The following is a 20,814-nucleotide window of genomic DNA, read 5'->3' on the forward strand; positions in this document are numbered from 1 at the left end:
TTTTAACGATATGACCAGTTAAAATATTATTGTGCAATTATATCAATTCAGAAAACAGATTGGAGATTATAAATTAAGAGTTATTCATAGTTAACACATTGATGGAATTGGCCCTTGTTTTTTTGCAGGACGAATGTGTAGCTTTCAATGGCACATATCCTACTGACATTTAAGAAGGCTTTCTGTACAGTATATTCAACAAAGAACGCAAATAATATTATATCTTTATTTCTATAGCGCAATAATAAAATTGCAGTGCTGAACAGATCATGGAGTACATATTCAAAACATTCGGACATAACATATTCTTATGACACATAGGAGCTGAGGGCCCTGCTTGCAGTCTAGGAGGAGAAAGGGGTGACACAGGATGAATAAGAGCTTATACAAGGGTTCAGCTACTCTTTATAAAGGATCAGAATAGTTTCATAGTTTCTACGGTTGAAAAAAGACACTTGTCCATCAAGTTCAACCAAGGAAGGGAAGGGATTGGATGAGGAAGGGATTTAGGGGAAACAATTCTATATAACATAACCATCAATGTTATTTAGGTGTAAAAAGGCATCTAGACCCTTCTTGAAGCTCTCTGCTGTCCCTGCTGTGACCAGCGCCTGAGGCAGGCTATTCCACAGATTGACCGTTCTCATAGTAAAAAAGCCCTGTCGCCTCCGTTGATTAAACCTTGATTTCTCCAAACGGAGACAGAATAGTTAGATAAAATAAATAAATTATAATTAATGCAGCTGCATGAACCAGTTATCAGCCACAACCTTATATACAGGCTCCAAGGTGAATAAGACTGCAAAGTAGCCTGTAGATTGGCATCTACAGCAGCATGATTACATAGATAGGAGATTTGGTTTGTGAAAAGAGAGGAAGTTACATGCAATTGGTGAATGTTATAGGCCTACCTGAACAAGTGGGCTTTAAGAGCATGTTTGATGCTTTGTGTCGTTCGATAATGAGCCAGCTGTAAGAGCTGTTGGTGAACATCGGGAAGCGGCTCCCCTAGGTGATCTGATGGCTCACTTAAACCCGCCCCTAACCAGCTCACAACGCCCCCTTTAAACCAGATACAATCCAGCTAAATGTGGCGTGGAACGGGGTGATTGACTAGCCTGTGGCTGCCGATTATTTATTTAATAGGGAGCCGTTCAGGAGCCAGAAGAGCCGGCTCTTCTTAGTGAGCGGTGCCTAATGATCCAGCTAGCTAAGTGGAGCCGTAATTCCCATCCCTAATGCTTTGGTAGTTCTGCATTGTAGGACTTTCCAGAGAATTAGAGCAGCTTGGGAGAAGTGTTGGAAACGTGTGTAGTAGGAATTAACCCCTTCAGGACCCAGGAAATGAAGAAGGCTCACTTGAGCTTAAAAGCTTAATTTATAGGTTTGATACAAAAAATTATGTGTGTACATAAACAAATATTGCCATATGGGGCCAAGAGGCCAATTTTAACCCTTAGGTGCCTGTTTAAAATTTAACTTTTAATTTTATATCTAAAAGTATCAAGAATTGTGACTCAGTACTTTGTTTTAAAATTATCAGGAGTTTGGGATCAGCCTATTTGTGAATAGCTTTTTCCTCTAGATTTATTCCTATGGGGCTATCTTTTTAGCCCTTTCTTGCTATGGATAGCGTACAAACACATATTCCACACTTTAAGACAGGAGGCTAGTAGGGTTGGGGAGTAATGTAGGATTGGGGTAGGGTAGTTCACATCATACATGCATTCATTCCACCTATCTACCTCTTTCTCCCTTTATTTTAGATGTTCCCTGAGGAGTCAGTTGTCCGATCCTCTGTGTCTCCTGATTATCTCCCTATTTGGCTGGTCTCTTATCCTGGATTAAAACCTAGCGTCGCTAGGTTTTAATCCAGGATAAGAGACCAGCCAAATAGGGAGATAATCAGGAGACACAGAGGATCGGACAACCGACTCCTCAGGGAACATCTAAAATAAAGGGAGAAAGAGGTAGATAGGTGGAATGAATGCATGTATGATGTGAACTACCCTACCCCAATCCTACATTACTCCCCAACCCTACTAGCCTCCTGTCTTAAAGTGTGGAATATGTGTTTGTACGCTATCCATAGCAAGAAAGGGCTAAAAAGATAGCCCCATAGGAATAAATCTAGAGGAAAAAGCTATTCACAAATAGGCTGATCCCGAACTCCTGATAATTTTAAAACAAAGTACTGAGTCACAATTCTTGATACTTTTAGATATAAAATTAAAAGTTAAATTTTAAACAGGCACCTAAGGGTTAAAATTGGCCTCTTGGCCCCATATGGCAATATTCTGAAGATATATTAACCCAGCCAACCACAGGTTCCACAGGAATACATAAACAAATAAACACTTTAAGAAAAAAACCTTAATGCATTGTCTGCTTCAAGTGCCATAATTTTTTGTTTTTTTTTGTGAATTTGGCTGTGTGTCTGCATAAAGATTTGTAGTGTCTTATTTGAATAACCAAAGCTTTTTGATCACTTTTAATATACATTTTTTGTAGGGTGAATGATAAAAAAAATGTGAAATCAACCATTGCTCCCCTTTATTTTCCAAATGTTTTTGTCATATGGGATAAATGCTATTATACTTCTCTAGCCTGGGTTAAAACTGGTGTGGACATACCCAGATGTGTGATACTGACATGCATTTGCTCGATCTCTTATATAATACACTATTAGGCTATTCCTCTGTGGCATCATTAACACGGCTGCTGGTTAATGCCTTCGGCACCCTGCAATAGCTACTGTGGGTTGATGACACATGAGTACGCCCCTCTGTCTGAAACCACTCCATGTTTGACCAAAGTGTCTAAGGGGTTAAACACCCTGATCCTGGGGTCCTGATTCAACAGTCCTTAAGATTTTAATGTGCATGTTACGTTTTGTGATCCACTCATTTTTTTACTAGTCAGCAGAAAAGAATGGGTATGTAAAACAGATGTAATATCAGATATGTGTAGTAAAAAAGCAAACATGCACCCCATTAACACTGAGCATGGATAATAATAAATTGTTAGGGCATTGAGACTATAAACATTTCATATAGTCAGTATTTTCATATAGTGATCTAGGTGTAGTAAGGCCGGTGGTCTATTTATTTTGTCTATTTATTTACAGGGTTGCTCCCTGCCATTATACACTGCAAGGAGCCTTACCCTGTGATCTGTGATGATGCTGTAACAAAAGCTACCTCCACCCTTAGGTGTTTGCCCTGCCTACACACAGAAACTACTCTCCCTCAAAGACACATATAGACCTATCCCTATGCTTTTCCTGCTGGCTTTTCCGGCAAAATTTTGGAAGAATGCCTGGATGTTGTTGTGGCGATGGACTGCTTGAACAGTGTGGGCTTTTATATAGAGTCAATCTGCCCACATAGCCAGGCAAGCCTTCCTCTCCAGCTACCAGTGATTATGGGTTGTTGTTCCTTTCACCCCTTAGAAACCCTTCTCTTTAGGTCCAGATGGTGGGTGGAAGTGATGTTGGTTGCTGGTTTCTTTCCAGCTGTCATGGATGCCTACCGATCGATAGGATTACATTCCTTGGTAGTGCCCTGCATTTTATGAGCTATGTAGGTAATCAATATGTCAATCCTTAAGATTTATGTCAGTGATATATTTAAAGAACAACTGTAAAGTGTAAAAACTTTTGCCGATCTCTGCACTAAGCTAAAATAAGCAATTCCTAAATTTTCTCTCATTAGCTATCTGCAGCCGTTTGCCTGCTAGCAAGGTATTTACCTTGTCCCCCTGGCTGCCTTTATTTGGATTGGTTGACATGGAAATCCATATATAGACACTGGAGAGGAGTAGAGGGTGGTCGAAGCTTGTTGGGAGGGGCACCTTGAGAGGTGATTGCTCCTGAGAATACCAGTCCTGACTAATCCCTGCAGCATGTAAACACTTCAGCACCTTTATATGTATGTATATACAAACAAACAGTGATATTGCCATGGGCATCCTAAAAAGATGGTGCTTTATAGTGAAGGTGGACATGTTTTAATATATATATTTCTTTGTGGTGAAGTAGATACTGTTTTAGACCTCTGTACAAGCAGTAGCTAATTCCGTTGCCTGTGCACATTCACGTGAATGCCCTCAGTACTCTGGCTTCACTGCCCTTAGATGATGTCAGAACCAGGAAGTCCTGCTTACTTTAGAAAAAGATGGGAGAATTTTACAGATTTGATAGATATATCTCAGGTTATTAAGAAGCCAAAAGCATGATATTGGTATAGTTGGAATTGTTGTTAAAGGCTCTCTCCAGCTGTGCTTAAACTATTTTTTTGTCAATTAACTTTTCAGTTACGCTTTAAGGGGGATATTTATAGGGGGGAGATATTTAAAGGGATAGGCCCACCTCTGCATTTTCCCAGCTTGATACCGTGATTTGCGATTATTTCAGGGCCTCTGCGCCACTGATATGGAGCACAGGTCCTGATGAATATGCCCCTAAGTGTCCAGTACTGTATGCAATGCAATTTGTGCAATTGTATGGTGCAGCAATTTTTCATACTGCCCTATATACATGGAAGCTTACTAATTTCTCAATTATTCATTGAATCTTACCCTTATTTGTTGGACTATTGATATACATTGAGGTAATCAGAGTTGGTTGCATCACAAAAAAAGGTCATCTGTTTTTAATGTTTACACCTCTCATTAGTTTTTATTGTAGGGTCCCTTTTTATATTGAGTATATATGGCCTATATACTTATAGGAAGCTCCAACATCTCAGGTTCTCAGGTTTCATGTCCTGCTCAACTGACTGTGTTCAGTCTATGAATCCAGCAACAATCAGTTTGGATAATTATTTTATTCCAGTCTCTGCCTGTATTTGACGGTGGCATTTATTGTATCCCCTTGAATTTCATTGTATCTGGATTGCCATTATGCAACAATATTGGCATATCCTATTATTCAGGTTTGATGTCATTTTAGTGGATAATACTGGACCAATATTACCAGTATTTGAGATCTATTCACTAGAGGGCACTGCTGTTCTATGTGAAGTACAGTGTTTGAACTTAAGTCTATTTTGTTTTTAAGCTATGTGTTGCTTATTAGAATAACACTTATGGTACTGACAAGTGGAGCATACATAGCACCTTAAGTGTATAATACTTTTCTAAATGTCTTACTAAAATGAATTATTGTATGTATAATGTACTTTATTTCGATGTATTAAATGTAAGGAAATTAGATGTAAGTATATTTGGAGGGTGCCTGCTTGTGGGTAACATGGTACAGATCTGAGCAGGAAGATAAACAGTTTGGGTAGAAAAGATGCAGTATACAGACTCAGCCAAGTTTAACTCGACACTTAACTGGTTAATTGGCATATTTTAAAAAAGATCTACCACTAGTTAAATTAAACTACACATACCTACCTATAGATGTCTTCTCCTTGATCCCAAAACTGGTCTTCATTAACCCCTAAAGGGTTTTTTAAAATCTGCCTGTCACTATAAGTGGTTATAACCTTCAAATGCTTAACCCCTTCCCGCCGCAGCCCTTTTTTCGTTTTTTGTGTTTTCATTTTTCACTCCCCACATTCAAAAATATATAACTTTTTAATTTTTCCATGTACAGAGCTGTGTGATGGCCTATTTTCTGCGTAATAAATTACACTTCAAAATGGTGGTATTTAATATTCCATGCCGTGTACTGGGAAGCGGGAAAAAAATTCCAAATGCAGTGAAATTGGTAAAGAAACACATTTGTGCCGTATTCTTGTGGGCTTTGATTTTACGGATTTCACTGTGCGCCCCAAATGACATGTCTACTTTATTCTTTGGGTCGGTACGATTACGGGGATAATTAAAAAAAAATTAAAACCTCCTGTACAAAATTTTTTGGGGGATTTTTTCGATCTTCTGGCGCTAATAACTTTTTCATACTTTGGTGTATGGAGCTGCGGGTGGTGTTGTTTTTTGCGGATTTTGATGACGTTTACAATGTTATCATTTTTAGGAATGTACGACCTTTTGATCACTTTTTATAGAATTTATTTTTTTAAATGGCAAAAAAGTGCCATTTCCGACTTTGGGCGCGATTTTCCATTACGGGGTTAAACACAGTGAAAAAACGTTATTATATTGATCGGGCATTTTCGGACGCGGGGATACGAATGTGTTTATGATTTTTACTGTTTATTTATATTTATATCAGTTCTAGGGAAAGGGGGGTGATTTCAATTTTTAGGTTTTTTTATTATAATTTTTTTTTAACTTTTTTTTTAATTTTTATTTTTACTATTTTTCAGGCGCCCTAGGGTACTTTAATCCTAGGGTGTCTGTACGATCCTATCTTATACTGCCATACTACTGTAAGGCAGTATATGTGTATTTTACTACTCATACATTACAATGTGCTGATAGCACATTGTAATGAATGGGTTAACCTGAAGTAGCTTCGGGTCTTCGTGAGACCCGATGCTACCATGGCGATGTATTGCCGCTCCCCGATGACAACAAGGGGAGCGACGATCCTCAGAAAGATGGCAGCTCCCACGCGCCGCCATCTTTTTGAACCCGCTGGCACCTTTGCTGGTGGCGATCTGCAGGAAAACACCCGGCACCGATCGCGGCCCGCGAACCCTCTCCATGCACCGGGACCCGACATGTGACGTACTATTACGTCACATGTCGGTAAGGGGTTAAACATATCCAGGTAATTTTGAGATTGTTTTCTCGTCACACATTGTACTTCAAATCAGTGGAAATATCTGGATATCTTTTGTGTTAATTTTTGACAAATTTCAATTTTATTCATGACTAAAGAAAAATTCTAAATTCTTTGCTTTTCAAGTACATTAGATAAGCACCCAAATAACTTTACAAGTAACCTTTCCAGAATGTCTGCTTTATGTTGCCATGGCTGTTTATGCATTCTATCACTTTATAGATTGTTATGGGGCTTAGAATTGTGGGTCCAATTTTTCACATTTTTGTGAAAATCTCCAAAACCTGTATTTACAGGCACCGGTTCAGTTTCCAAGCGACTTTGAGAGGCCTAGTAATAGTAAAACCACATAAATGACCCCATTGAAGAAACTACACCCATCAATGTATGAAGTACAGTAGGAAGTTTGTTAACTCTTTAGGGATTTTACAGGGGAAAAATAAAATGGAGGTGAAATTTACCATTTGTAATTTTTTTGGACCGTATATTAATTTTGGCCAAAATTAAAATTTCACAACGGATTAAATGACACAAAGCTCCACAAAGTTTAATACCCAATTTGTCCCAAGTATGCCGATACCCCATGTGTGTTGGTAAACTGCTGTATTGGCACAAGGCCGGGCATAGAATGGAAGGTGCGCCACTCAGATCAGATCTGCATTGTCACATTTTACAGGCTATAAAATGTTTTTTTTTTTTTTTTTTTTTAACATGGACATATGGGTGCTTATTTCTGGGATGAGAACCACTTTTTAGTTTAATTTTTTAGGGGGTTCAATACCTTATTGATGAGATTCTATTCTATGAGAACTCTTTCTTGGTGAGAATAAGAAAATCATTACCGTATATACTCGTGTATAAGCCGAGTTTTTCAGCACAAAAAATGTGCTGAAAAACCTCACCTCGGCTTATACACGAGTCAATGAAAAAAAAAAAATACTCACCCTCCGTCGTCCTCGATGTTCCTCACGGCTCCCGGCGGCATCCGGCGATCTTCTATCTTCTCTTTGCAATAGCTGGCAGAGTCGCGTCCGTGGAATCTGCCAGCCGGCGCACAGTATAATGAAGCGGTGTCGCCGCTGATGACGTCATCAACGGCGACACCGCCATATCATACTGTGCGCCGGATAGCAGATTGCACGGACGTGACTCTGCCAGCTATTGCAAAGAGAAGATAGAGGATCGCCGGGAGCCGCGACGAACATCAGGCTGCGACGGAGGGTGAGTATTAAGTTTATTTGTTTTATCTGTTTGGCAAACTTCGGGGGGCAGGCTGTATACTACATGGGAACTGGCTGTATACTACATGGGGGCTGGCTGTATACTACATGCGGGCAGGCTGTATACTACATGCGGGCAGGCTGTATACTACATGGGGGATGGCTGTATACTACATGGGGGCTTGCTGGCTGTATACTACATGGGGCTGGCTGTATGCTACATGGGGGCTGGCTGGCTGTATACTACTGGCCAATGCATTTCCCACCCTCGGCTTATACTCGAGTCAATAGGTTTTCCCAGTTTTTGGTGGTAAAATTATGGGTCTCGGCTTATACTCAGGTTGAGCTGGTGCCATGTATATGTGTATAAACCTACCACTTTTAAGTGGTAGGTTTCCTTTAACCATGCGCTGGATTATCAGTTGCATGAATGGTATAGCTACATGTCAGAAACAAAGTACTGATAAGAATTATAATCACAAATGCTCTACTCTACTACACCAGTGCCCGTAGCCAGCTGAGTATGTGGTGCTAGCTACTAATACACATTATTTAGCTGGACCTATTATACAATATAATAATATAAACATAGCCCCTAAATAAAAACAATATAACTTAAATACATTCATTCTCCAAAAGGTTAAATACCCAATTCACAAAGAATCTTACTTATTTGTCATAATTGGACATCTGTGATAAGTCCACTTCTCTGTATTACCCTGCTTATTGTCTAAAGATAAGATGAAAGAACTTTAAATGAATGCTTCTGGCTAACATGACTCAGATCAGAATTATGCTTCATATGTAAGAGCAAAGTGTTCTGTCTGGGCAACAGATTCTTCAATGTAGAATGCAAGGTACAAAGGGGAACAGACAGAAGAATCACAGATTTCTAAACTGTGATTGACACCTCAGGCAGGCATAGGGGTGGAAGTGTCCTCCTGTAGCCCCAAAAAATGATTATGAATTCCCAGATATAGCAACCAATAATTATAATGGGGCAGGTAATTTTGTTAATGTCTGTTGTCAACAACAAGCTTTTAATCATTTGAAACAAATGGCCATCACATGAACTATAGATGGGGCTTCAAGGGCTTCATAACAAAGCTTTAACTAGGATTGTATCTAAGCAAACCTGGTACTGAGTTATAAAATAATCATTAGTGTTGTGTGTGTATTGTATTTGTATATAATCTGCTAATAATCTGCTAAATTGCGCTAATGATATTTACTGATAAAACTAGGAGCTGGAATGTTGACAGACATTGGCATAAACTCTATTGAGAGATAAGATTTACAATGAAATTATACAAAAAATCACCTACAAGCCTGTGATGCTCTTGGCCCCACAATTCTTCCTGTTCAATGGATTGTCAAGAGAAACTCCAATGGCAATCCGAATTTTCCCTCCTTCTGTCAACGATATTGGTGTCCTCAGGACCTTCAATGGTCGTGCTGTGGTATAGCATGGAGCAAGTAGATTTTTATAAGTTAATGCTAGAATTGTTGTGTCAGCACTTTGCTATAAATAAGTAAGTCGGGGTTGCAGTTTGGGCACTCTAAAAGATTTGCCATCACTGCTCTAATATGTAATTCTTTTCACTCTTCTGTGGTGAAATCTTGCAGGTAGCGCCCTTTTGTGGTCAGTTTGTAGTGAAATTATGTTCTTTCCACTTCTGGATTATTGCCCCAATAATGCTCTGTGGAATTCTGCAACCATTGCAAACAGTATGTTTTGCAACAATTAGGTTGCGAAGTTCTTGAGCCAGATCACTGGTTTTACTCATCATGAGATGTTTGTTGTGTGGTACGTTGGTAATGAGACACATTTTCATAGGCCAGTGATGGCGAACCTTTTAGAGACTGAGTGCCCAAACTACAACCAAGACCCACTTATTTATCGCAAATTGCCAACACAGAAATGTAATTAGTGATTTATACTCCCTGCTTTGTCACAGCTGTCATTCATATCAGCACCCTGAGGACATCAATAAAGCAGAAAATAGAAGAAACTTGGATGATCATTGTAGCTTCCCTCCAGGGTCCCGTAAACAGGAGGAATTGTCAGGGCTGGAGCAGGAGCTACAATGATAATCCAGATCTGTCCACACCTTCCCACTCCTCCAGTGGTCCCAGATAGCACAGTCACTTTAAAATAGCTCTGTGCACAGCAAGTCCTGGGCTGTCTGAGACTGCAGAAAGATACCTGGAGTCCTCTCTGGTGATGGCCTGGGTGCCCACAGAAAGGGCTCTGAGTGCCACCTCTGGCACCAGTGCCATAGGTTAGCCACCGCTGTCATAGGCCATCGTTTGAACCAGCAGATATAATTTTTTACTATTTGGCAGGATTGCTTTCTAATTACTGATGGCTTTCAGCTGGTATGAAAACTTTCCATGGATATTTTGCACCTCTTTCTTCATGTGTTAAATACTTTTTCCCCTCATTATTACACATGAAGGTTTTTACACCAGGGTTTTTACCAGCATCTGGTGAGGGAAAATCCCTTCAGGAAAGATACAAAATCTGTGCACCCAGCAAAATTGTAATTAATATTATGTGGCATCGGGTTTTAGTATTTAGTTCGCATAAGTCTTAAAAAGCGTATTTGAACAGTAGAATAAACATTCTTTTAAAGTAATTGACCAACTATTATTTTTAATGTATTTACAAACATGGATGTTGTTATTTAATTTAATAGACACAATCTCAGCAAATATCTTTAAATAGCATATAAATTTGGGTTGGATCACATTGAAAAAACATTGAAAAGATCAGTAGGTTGGCAAATGTTGCAAAACCAAGTAGCAATTTTTGGCTCAAATTGACAGTTGAGGTAATTGTGAGACGTTTGTACACTAGAAAACTGATGTGACTATAATAATAGTAATTATACCTAGACATATTGCCTGATTGACGGCTGTGCAGCCAATCAAGCAAATTGACGCCCCTGCATACCATCCCATGGCTTGGATTGGCCAGAGGTCTCCCCATAGTCAATCACAGCATTGGCTAGTGGATAGGGGCATCAATTTTCCAGATTGGCTGCACAGCCGCCAATCCTGCAATTTGTCCGGGATAATCCCCACTTCAGACCTGAATTTACAACACAATCCCGCTCAACTCTCCCATGTCTTTAACATTATACAGGTGTTCCTCGGGTTGCTCAGTGTAAATTTCGGCTTCCATTACGGCTTGTTTGTTTACCTGTACCACCATCAAAAGCTGCAAACCACAAGTTGACTATTGACACTAACAAACCTCCTGTGAATCTGGTTAATCTGTTTCCAGGTGAGAATTCAGTCTTTTTTTGTACTCAAACTTTTTTCCTTCAATTGTTTGTTAATGTAGCTCACCTTTTAGATTTTATAGAACGTGGTGATGATGACCAGGTCAGTGTCTTGGGATTCCAATTGCTTGCTGGACAAAAAGTCACGCTTCTTGCCTCTAAGACTTCACGTAAGTGAAAATAAGTATTTTCTTTTTATATCTGTTCTGCTATTAATGATAAATATGTATGTTCATAATTACTATTTCAGTTAGGAACACAACCATATACATTTTGTATTTTTGGTTGTAATATGACCATAAAAACTGTTGTGTGTTTTCCGTATTTCACCCATATGTCACTACAAGATGTATCTGTTTAAAAAAAATAAAAGTGGGTGGCAAATGATAGCACTAGCTTGGCCCAAGCTCAAATATTGTCCCTTGCCCGCCCCAGAATCCATTTATTCTTTAGTGAGAATGTAGTTGGCTCCATTGCTGTTTCCCGCTGTAGATTCGGGCTTTTGCTTACTCTTGCTGTACCAGTGCAATGAGCTTCTCTATATCCCTTTTCTGACATGTGCAAAAACCTCTGCAAAACCCTGCCAGATAGTTCCTCCCACAAGTGTGAGTCTCCTGGACTACCCAACTGAAAAACGGCACATATGAGATGGACAACAGCATGCCAGCTTATTTTTTATTTTTTGAGGTCCCACAGACTTGCTCGAGTCCCTATGGAGACGGCATGCCATAAAAACGTCCAAAAATCGAACATATTCTCTAGTTTACGTTGCAGTTTGTTTCAAGTCACGTTCACGGTACGCTGAGAAATTCAGTGGTCTAATAGAGCTACATATTTCCCATTAAAGTCAAAGGGGACATTTTTAGGACGTAAAAAAAAAATATTTGTAAAAAGCGGTAATGTGCATGAGACTCAGTTGACACTGCATCATGACTTTTATTTTTATTAGCCATCACAAATATGGCATTAGGGACTTTTATTCTATGCTGTAATGAGCATACCATGAGTGTTTTCCTTACTGGAGGAAGTTACCATCAGATCTACTTCTGATGGTAGATTCCTCATGGTAGTTTTCCTTTAAACGGTGCCACTTGGAAGTATAACTTGTTCCTTCAAAAACATGCCCTTCAAACGTCTCTGCAATCAAGAATATAGATGGTTATGACATTAAGAAGATTGGGTGTAATAAAATGGAAACTAGACCTGGGGCTAGACCTCGTTCTTCTAATTTTTCATACAGGAGATGGAGACGAGACACAGGGCTTTTTGCCCCTGTGCGACTCGATCTGTATGGATTCCTTCTTTTGCTCACTGTGCTCACTGTGTGCTCACCGTACAGTTCCCTAGCATGCTCTATCTTCGGCCATATTCAGTGGAGAGAAGAGGGGTCATCCCACCTCCTCTCCAGCATGGCTCATGTATGGCCAGGTGGGCATACATTAGTGTATATGCAGCCCAAGATGTTATTTCATAAATGGGGTACATAAATCACATCACATATGGATAGAGCAGAAACAGTAGACCTGCTACAACCCTTCCGTCTGACCCAGTGGTATGACCTAAAGGGCACCTAAGGAGCGTTACAATTGTAATGAAACAGGGCCAGCCCACTGACATAGAAAATCTTCTTCCCCTACCTTTTTGTTCTAGAGCAATAACTTTGTACTATGCCTATTAAAGTTTCTCCTTTTGATGGAAACGATAATGTGTCATTGAGCAACATGCCTTTGTTATATCTTCTGAAATGTTATGACAACATGTAAACTATTACTTATATTTTAATTTTGTTTTTGAATACCAAATAAAATGTTTTAAAAAAAAGATTGGAAACATGAAATCAGAAATTGAGGTGGTTAAATTCCCAAATTTCGTGCCCAAAAATGGGTAGCAGTTTGTTGTGTAATACATAACGTCCGGCCACAATCATGTCTTCTTATCATTGATATTTGTAGTATATTCAACATCTGCAGAGGGTTTGTATGTTCTCTACGTGTTTGCATGGGTTTCCTCCGGTTTCCTCCCACACTCCAAAACATGCTGGTAGGTTGATTATATTGTAAGCCCCATTGGGGACGGAGACCTGTCAAGCTCTGTGCAGCGCTGCATAATCTGTGTGCACTATATAAATAAAGGAATTATTATATATGAAACATGTTTTTTATGTTACATCTAATTGTTAAATACATTTGTGTAAATGTATGTTTGTTCCAAATCCTAATTATTTTTTTCTGCCACTTTGCTTTAGAGAGATACAGAATCCAGAGTGAAAAGTTTGAGGACCTTTGGCTTGTTACAAAAGAATTCATCATGCGCTTTGAAGAGTATTTCCTGAAGCAAGGCGTTAAGGATTTTACATGTTCTTTTTCTGGACCAATTCCACTTCAAGAATTCTTTGAGCTAATTGACCAGCACTTTGAGGTACATCATTTCTATAATGATCTGAACAAGGTGTAAATATTTCAAGAATTTTTAACTTGTTGAGAATTCATTTTGTCAAGTTGTCCTTGTGGTACTTGTCTTCCTGTTGATTTCAGCCATACATAGGTTTTCCTATCAGAACTACTCCAACTCTAAATGCATACCTCTTATCATTAAAATAATTGCTGAATGGCCAGCAGTGGCATCCCATAAATGATGATGCTGTATCCTCCTGACTGGTAGTTGACCTACACTCTGACTAATAACAGCACATGAACATGACCAACTAACTGCCCATGACCCATTAGCAGGTCTGTTTGCAGCTGGTGTGTCATCAGCGTGTGAGGTAAAACATTGCTGACCATAGAAAAGGACTGTCTGAGCCACACACACACAGGTGGAATAAGGTCTTGCTCCATAATATGTAGCTTGGGCAGCCGGCTCACACACAGGACCATGGAGCCCACCAAACATGGCACAGTGTGCTAGCCATTGTTTCAAAAACCCATTTGTGTACATGTAGCCAAATATCATGGGGTGCTGAAGGAAGGACTTATTTATGTTACTTGTCTACATTCTTGTGAAATCTATGGGAAATAATCGATTTGATGGAGGAACCCTTTTAATACACTCATACACTCATCTTACACTCATAATATTTTTGGACAATTAACTTCTGAGCCTATGCTGTCTGTTTGCTGTGAAATCAACTAATCGGCTAAGCAGGTACAGATTTTTTATTACTATTACCTGGTGTTCCCACTACCCAATTGATAATATGCCACAAAAAGCTGCCTATATTGAAGCTGCCAGAAAACAAAGCTTGCACTGTGCTATATAATTTCCCATTGATAAATTGAACAACATGGTATCTAAGATGAAACAGCCTATCAATTGTTATCTGGAAGATCTGGTTCAAACTGTGAATGAGCAGACTGTGACATCTATAATACCTATTTATATCTGTGCACATTAAAGTTGTATTTAAATTCCATTTGAACCACTGCCTCTACAGTTTTTCCATCTTACTGAGCAGCAGGATTAAAAAAAAATAAAAGTAAGGAAGATATAAGACCGCCAAGGAGGTGGAAGAAGATGAGGAAGTAAAGGAAAAATAGAGGACAAAAGAGAAAAAGAGGATATAAGATTTGTCATAAAGTGGCAGGGAAGAGGCAATTCGAAAGAAGGTTGATGAAATTAATTTTAACTCATGGAATGTGAAGGGAATTGCAACCCTGGCAAAGACAGAGAAAATTCACCGAAAAATTAAAAACTGATGTTGCCATGCTACAGGAAATCCACCTAAGCCGATGTGAATTAATTAATCCTTTCACGACATAGCACATCATGGGTCGGCTGCGCGTGCATGGAGAGGGCTCACGGGCATATCGCAACAAAGACTTAACGGTAACACCCGCGCTTCCCAGGTTACTTAGACGAAGACAAGTCCTTTGCAGAGCAACTCCTAAATTGGTGGGCTAAATATGAAAATGATCCCACAAATATTACATACAAGGATAATCCAACCTATTTCTGGGAGGCAGGCAACTGCATATTAATAAGTAACATTTAGATTACCGTATATAAAATTTACAAGAGGAGAATCTTTAGTAAAATTCAATCAATATAGCAGAGAGTATAGAAAGGTCTAAACGAAACTCAATTTTTCGGAAGAAAATAGAAATTTGATGGTAGAAACTAAAAGAAAAAGCAAGGAATACTATAATAAACTTTACAAAATAGAATATTTGGATGAACAAAACAATTGGCAGAGATATGGCAATAAAGGGGGTATGATATTAGCAGCTTTAATTAGGCTCCGCCATACAAGCAATCAGATTACAGCAATAAAAAAATAAGACCCAAAACATATATATCAAGGTTGATATAAAGGAAAAATATTTTTGAAGAGGTTAGCATTGCCAAAAACTAGCCAAGATTAGATGAGCAAATTAAATTAATCTATAACAGATAAAGAAAGAGAACAACTAATCCAAAAAACTACAACTGGGAAAGCGCAAGGACCGTACGGATATACCACAGATTTTTATAAAATTCTAAAAGACTATATAAAAATGCTTTTAAAAGGGAAATTAATTAGATGTTGATAACAGGTAATGTCCTCGAAACAGGAAAAATCGCATTCCTCAATCGCATTCAGAAAGAGATCCCCTTTTACACTCCTCATACAGACCTTTGGCTATGATAAATCAGGATTTAAAATATTTAACCAAAATATTAGGTGGTAGATTGGCAGAAATTGAACCAACTCTAATCTCACAGAATCAGACAGGATTTATGAAAGGGAGAAGTGGAGGCATCAATATACATAGATTACTGTCAGTATTAGACTGGGCCAAAGCCAATCCTACCCTAGCTGCAGATTATGAAGTTCTTTCAATTGTTCCCAAAAAGGCTTTTGACAATCTGTAGTGGGAGTGGCTCTGTTGTCCCAAATGAGATTTGGGGTGGCTTTATAAAATTTTTAAAGAACCTATGCCGTGATGCTATAACATTTCTTGTGACTTGGCAGAAAGTTTTAGCATTGGAAGAGGCAATAGGCAATGGTGTCCCCTGTCCCCTCTTCCCCATCTTATTCAGTCTAACGTTGGAACCACTCTCACTATATATCCAGAATATAAAGGTCTTTGAAGTCATTAAGACAGGGACTAAAGGACATCATACAAATATGTTTGCTGTTTACATCTTGATTTTTCTGAATTCCCCCTCTGATTCTCTAGGGAGATTATGGGTCTTATTATCTGTTTGGTGCCGTGTCTGGTTATAAGGTTAACAAAGAAAAAAAGTTAAAATCATAAAAATGAATGAGAAACTATAAAATAAAGTTCAAATAGTAAACTCTTCAATGAAATATTTTATATCTTCATAGTGCAATCACAAAAAGAATTTTACAAATTATACCGCTCAACAACTATTTACAAAGTGAGAGAAGGTAGATTTCCCGCTATCTGTAGCTTGTAAGAAATGAGTATTCTGATAAAACCTTTATGCTCAATGCAAAATCTACCTATCAAAATTAAATGAAAGGATTCAAAATACCTAAATTATAGTATAAGCCAGATCCTGCAGAGGAAAAAAATACCCCGGATATCACTAGCTACGATGCAGAATCCCAAAGAGGAGAGAGGACTGTATGTCCCTGATATTAAACTTACAACTTGGAGTGCATATTTATATACTTGAGAGTATGGAAAATTGGCAGGGATAAGAATTAGACGATAGAACAATGATGGCGAACATTTAAGAGACTGAGTGCCCAAACTGCAAACCAAAGTTGATGTTTTATCGTGAGTTGCACAGCAGTTTAGCCTAATAGTGCCACAATACCACTATACAAAAGACAAATAATGCTGCCATATCATGACGCCACCATTAAAACAACATAAATAGCATAATTCTGGTAATAAAGACCACTATTGAAAGGCCAATGTTACCAATGATATTGCTAAGCTAGGAGCAATTATAGTGATGAATATCATATTACCGCCATTCAGTGATGAATATATGAATATTACCGCCAAATACTGATTAATATTACCCCCATACAGTGGACTATATAACTAATTAGTTAGCCTGCTCATGGACCAACTATTGCCATCTTAACCTCATTTTTGTTTTTGCATTTGCATTTTTCACTTTCCACCTTCAAAAATCTATGACTTTTTTTATTTTTTCATGTAAAGAGCTGTGTGAAGGCTTGTTTTCTGTTTAACAAATCACACTTCCTAGTGATGGTATTTAATATTCAATGCTGCGTACTGGGAAGTGGGGAAAAAAATCCAAATGCAGTGAAATTTGTGAAATGACATGTCTACTTTATTCTTTGGTTCGAAACAATCACGGGGATACTAAATTCATACATTGTGTTTTCATACATTTTTAAAAATTAAAACGCCCTGTACTAATTTTTTTTTATTTTGCCATCTTCTGGCACTAATAACTTTTTCATACTTCAGCTGTGGGTGGTGTCATTTGTTCCAAGATGAGATGATGTTTCAATGATACCATTTTGAGGACTGTGCAACCTTTTTGATCACTTTTATTACATTTTTTATATGTTGCAAAATGGCGAAAGTGGCATTTTTTACTTTGGCTGCTATTTTACAGGGTTAAACAGCGGGAATAACTGTTATTATATTTTGTTATTATATTTTTTCTAAACCGAATAATCCCAAATTTTGCAATCTGTCATTGTATTCTAGTCCCCCCATTCCCCTAATAATCTTGGTTGCTCTCCTCTGCACCCGTTCCAGTCCTTTTTATACACCGGGGCACAAACGTGTACACAGTATTCCATGTGTGGTCTGATCAGGTCTGTATAAGGGCAAAACTATGTCTTTATCATGAGAATCAATTCCTCTCTTGATACATCCCATGATTTTTTTTGCTTTAGCAGCAGCCGCCTGGCTCTGGTCACTAAAATTAAGTATACCATCCACCAATACCCCCAAGTCCTTTGCAGCTCCAGTTTTACTAAGTAATTGACCGTTTAGAACATAATTATACCTTTTGTTTTCATGGCCCAAGTGCATAACTTTACATTTATCTACATTAAACCTCATCAACTATTTCTCTGCCCACTCCTCAAGCTTCCACAAATCCCTCTGTAATGCTAAACTATCGACCTCCGTAATTATTACTTTACACAGCTTAGTATCATCTGCAAATATTGAAACTTGACTGTGTAAACCCACTACATGGTCATTAATAAAAATATTAAAAAGAAGTGGCCCAATACTGACCACTGTGGCACTCCACTGGTAAAGTCAACCCAATCTAAGAATGTGCCATTAATGACGACCCTCTGTTTTCTTTCACTAAGCAATTACTTACCCAAATACACAGATTTTCCCCTATTCCCAGCAGTCTCATTTTATGTACCAACCTTTTATGCGGCACTGTGTCAATTGCCTTAGAAAAGCCCAGATATACAACATCCACAGCGTCCCCTAGATCCAGTCTGGAACTTACTTCCTTGTAGAAGCCAATTAGATTAGTCTGATAGGACCGGTCTCACATAAATCCATGCTGATACTGGGTTATAAGGTTATGTATAGTGAGATATTCCAGGATAGCATCTCTAACAAACCCCTCAAATATTTTCCCCACCACAGAAGTTAGACTTGCAGGTCTGTAGTTTCCACGATCGCTTTTTGATCCTTTTTTGTGTCTTCCACCAGATGATTTTCTTGGGTAAAGACAGTCGAGAAGTAGATTGGCCCTTTCTTCATCTCCTTCCACCATGACCCCCACGTTATTCCTAAGAGGGCCCACACTCTCCGTTTTTAGTTTCTTATCATTTATATACTTGAAAAATAATTTGGAATTATTTTTGCTCTCCCTGGCAATATTTCTCTCAGTCTCTATTTTTGCGGCCTTTATCTGCTTTTTACAAAATTTATTTTTCTCTCTATAATCCTGTAATGCCTCATTGCTACCTTCATGTTTTAGCACCTTAAACGCTTTATCTTTCTCGCTTATTGCTTTCCTTACAAGACTAGTTAGCCACATTGGCTTTTTCTTGTTCCTCTTATGCTTTTTCCCATATGGTATGTGATTCTCACAGGGCTTTTTTAGAATGTTTGTGAAAAAGTCCCTTTTTTTTAAAGTATATATGTGACCACAGACAGCTGTCAAATGGAACACTAAACCACAAGTATCTACGTTGGTTTAGTGTCCCAAAGCCACAATGCAGGTCGTCTTTAAGTATTCACAGCTCTAACACTGAAGTGCTGTTTGTCAAAAACACCTCAGCAGCTCCTGACCTCTTATCTTTATTCTCTGCTGCTGTAGGCTCCGTTGTGTGAACTCTCTTAGTTCTCGTTCTGTTTGGTAGTGATGGGTCATTTATGAACTAGACATCAGAAAGAACCAGCTCTTTTGCATGAACAACGGGAGTCGGCTTCGTTCAGTGAGCCAATTGTGCACTTTACCCCGCCTCTAAACAGCTCAACACGCCTCCTTTAAACTGATAAAATCGGGTTAAAAGTAGACTGGAGAGGGTGACTGGCTTGACTGAGGCTACCTAGTATAAATTTAAAAGCGAGCCGTTCAGGAGCCAGAAGAGCCTGCTCTTCTTAGTGGGCTCACTATGAAGAGCCGGACTTTCCATCACAACTGTCCTTGTTGTTAGAAACCTTAAAGAGTAACTAAACTTTTGATGAAATTTTTTTTATTTATGTTTTTCCTTGATGATAGTCTACTCTCCTCTGGAGCTCAATCTGTAAGGAGTTAGGTTTTTAGGTCTTATCTGGTTAATAGAGTAGATTAAATGTTTTCTATTATCCTCTATTCTATTGAATGCTTTTGAATTATGCAATTCAGTTAAAAGTTTAGTTAGACTTAAATTTCAAACTGTATTTGATATTTGTGTTTTTACTGTGAATTTTTTTGTTTTGCTTTTACTTTATTAAGGGTTATTACTACCTGGTCATTCACATTTAATTTCAAGGCTGTGGAGTTGGTAAGCCAAACTTCTGACTCAGACTCCTCAATTTCCCTGACTCCAACTACACCAAAATGGTCACCAACTCCGATTTTACAGCCTCATTTTCCTGGTTATTCCAGCAGTTCTAAGATAAGTTTGGGCATTCCTTCCCAGTGCCTTATTCCTCTGATATGTAGCGTAGATTACTACTGAAGTTGTACATAAAGTGCAGCACATTCATCTCCACTAAAAGCCTAGAGAAGGGGGGGGGGCAGGCAGATTGTCAAGCCCTGTTGTAGTCCACAACCTGCTGCCATTCAAAGTCAAATGAGTGCAGCAGAAAAGTCTTCACTGCTCCCAGCGTTCTCTCCTGCCCCTCTGCTCTGTATATGAGTAGGTGTCCCTCTTTAATCAATGCTTGATTTTAACCCCTTGCCGACGTGCAACATAGTATTGTGTCACATGCCGGCTGCTTGGGTATGGAGGCGGCTCATATAAGGCGGGCGTTTGCTGCAAATTGCAGCAAACACTTACTGGTAACACCCGCACTCTGTGCTTTCACGGTTGTTTACCCTGTAAATGCCTCGGGCAAAGCTTTTAAATCATCTCATTTAAATCCTGACAGCATGCAAGAGCCGCAATCTTGGATACAATTGCTGCCCCCTCCCCTTGTGAGGTCATCGGGGGGAGGTGATCAGTTTCCATGACCGCCTCGGCTCCTCGACAGACTCAAGGCTTTCTGGTTTC

At 38.8% G+C, this 20,814-nt stretch overlaps 1 protein-coding gene across 5 annotated transcripts in view; it reads left to right on the forward strand.

Moving 5' to 3' along the window:
* Positions 1 to 20,814, forward strand: part of BBS9 (Bardet-Biedl syndrome 9) — a 271,289-nt gene that overhangs the window by 121,738 nt on the left and 128,737 nt on the right. For all 5 annotated transcript variants that reach the window (XM_072153261.1, XM_072153264.1, XM_072153263.1 and 2 more), the window contains 3 exons: positions 11,063 to 11,203; positions 11,276 to 11,371; positions 13,447 to 13,619. In XM_072153261.1, coding sequence (XP_072009362.1) covers positions 11,063 to 11,203; positions 11,276 to 11,371; positions 13,447 to 13,619 — 410 coding nt within the window. The remainder of the gene's footprint in view (positions 1 to 11,062; positions 11,204 to 11,275; positions 11,372 to 13,446; positions 13,620 to 20,814) is intronic.

Source organism: Engystomops pustulosus, chromosome 5 (genome assembly GCF_040894005.1).
Source record: "Engystomops pustulosus chromosome 5, aEngPut4.maternal, whole genome shotgun sequence".
Classification (NCBI taxonomy): Eukaryota; Metazoa; Chordata; class Amphibia; order Anura; family Leptodactylidae; genus Engystomops; species Engystomops pustulosus.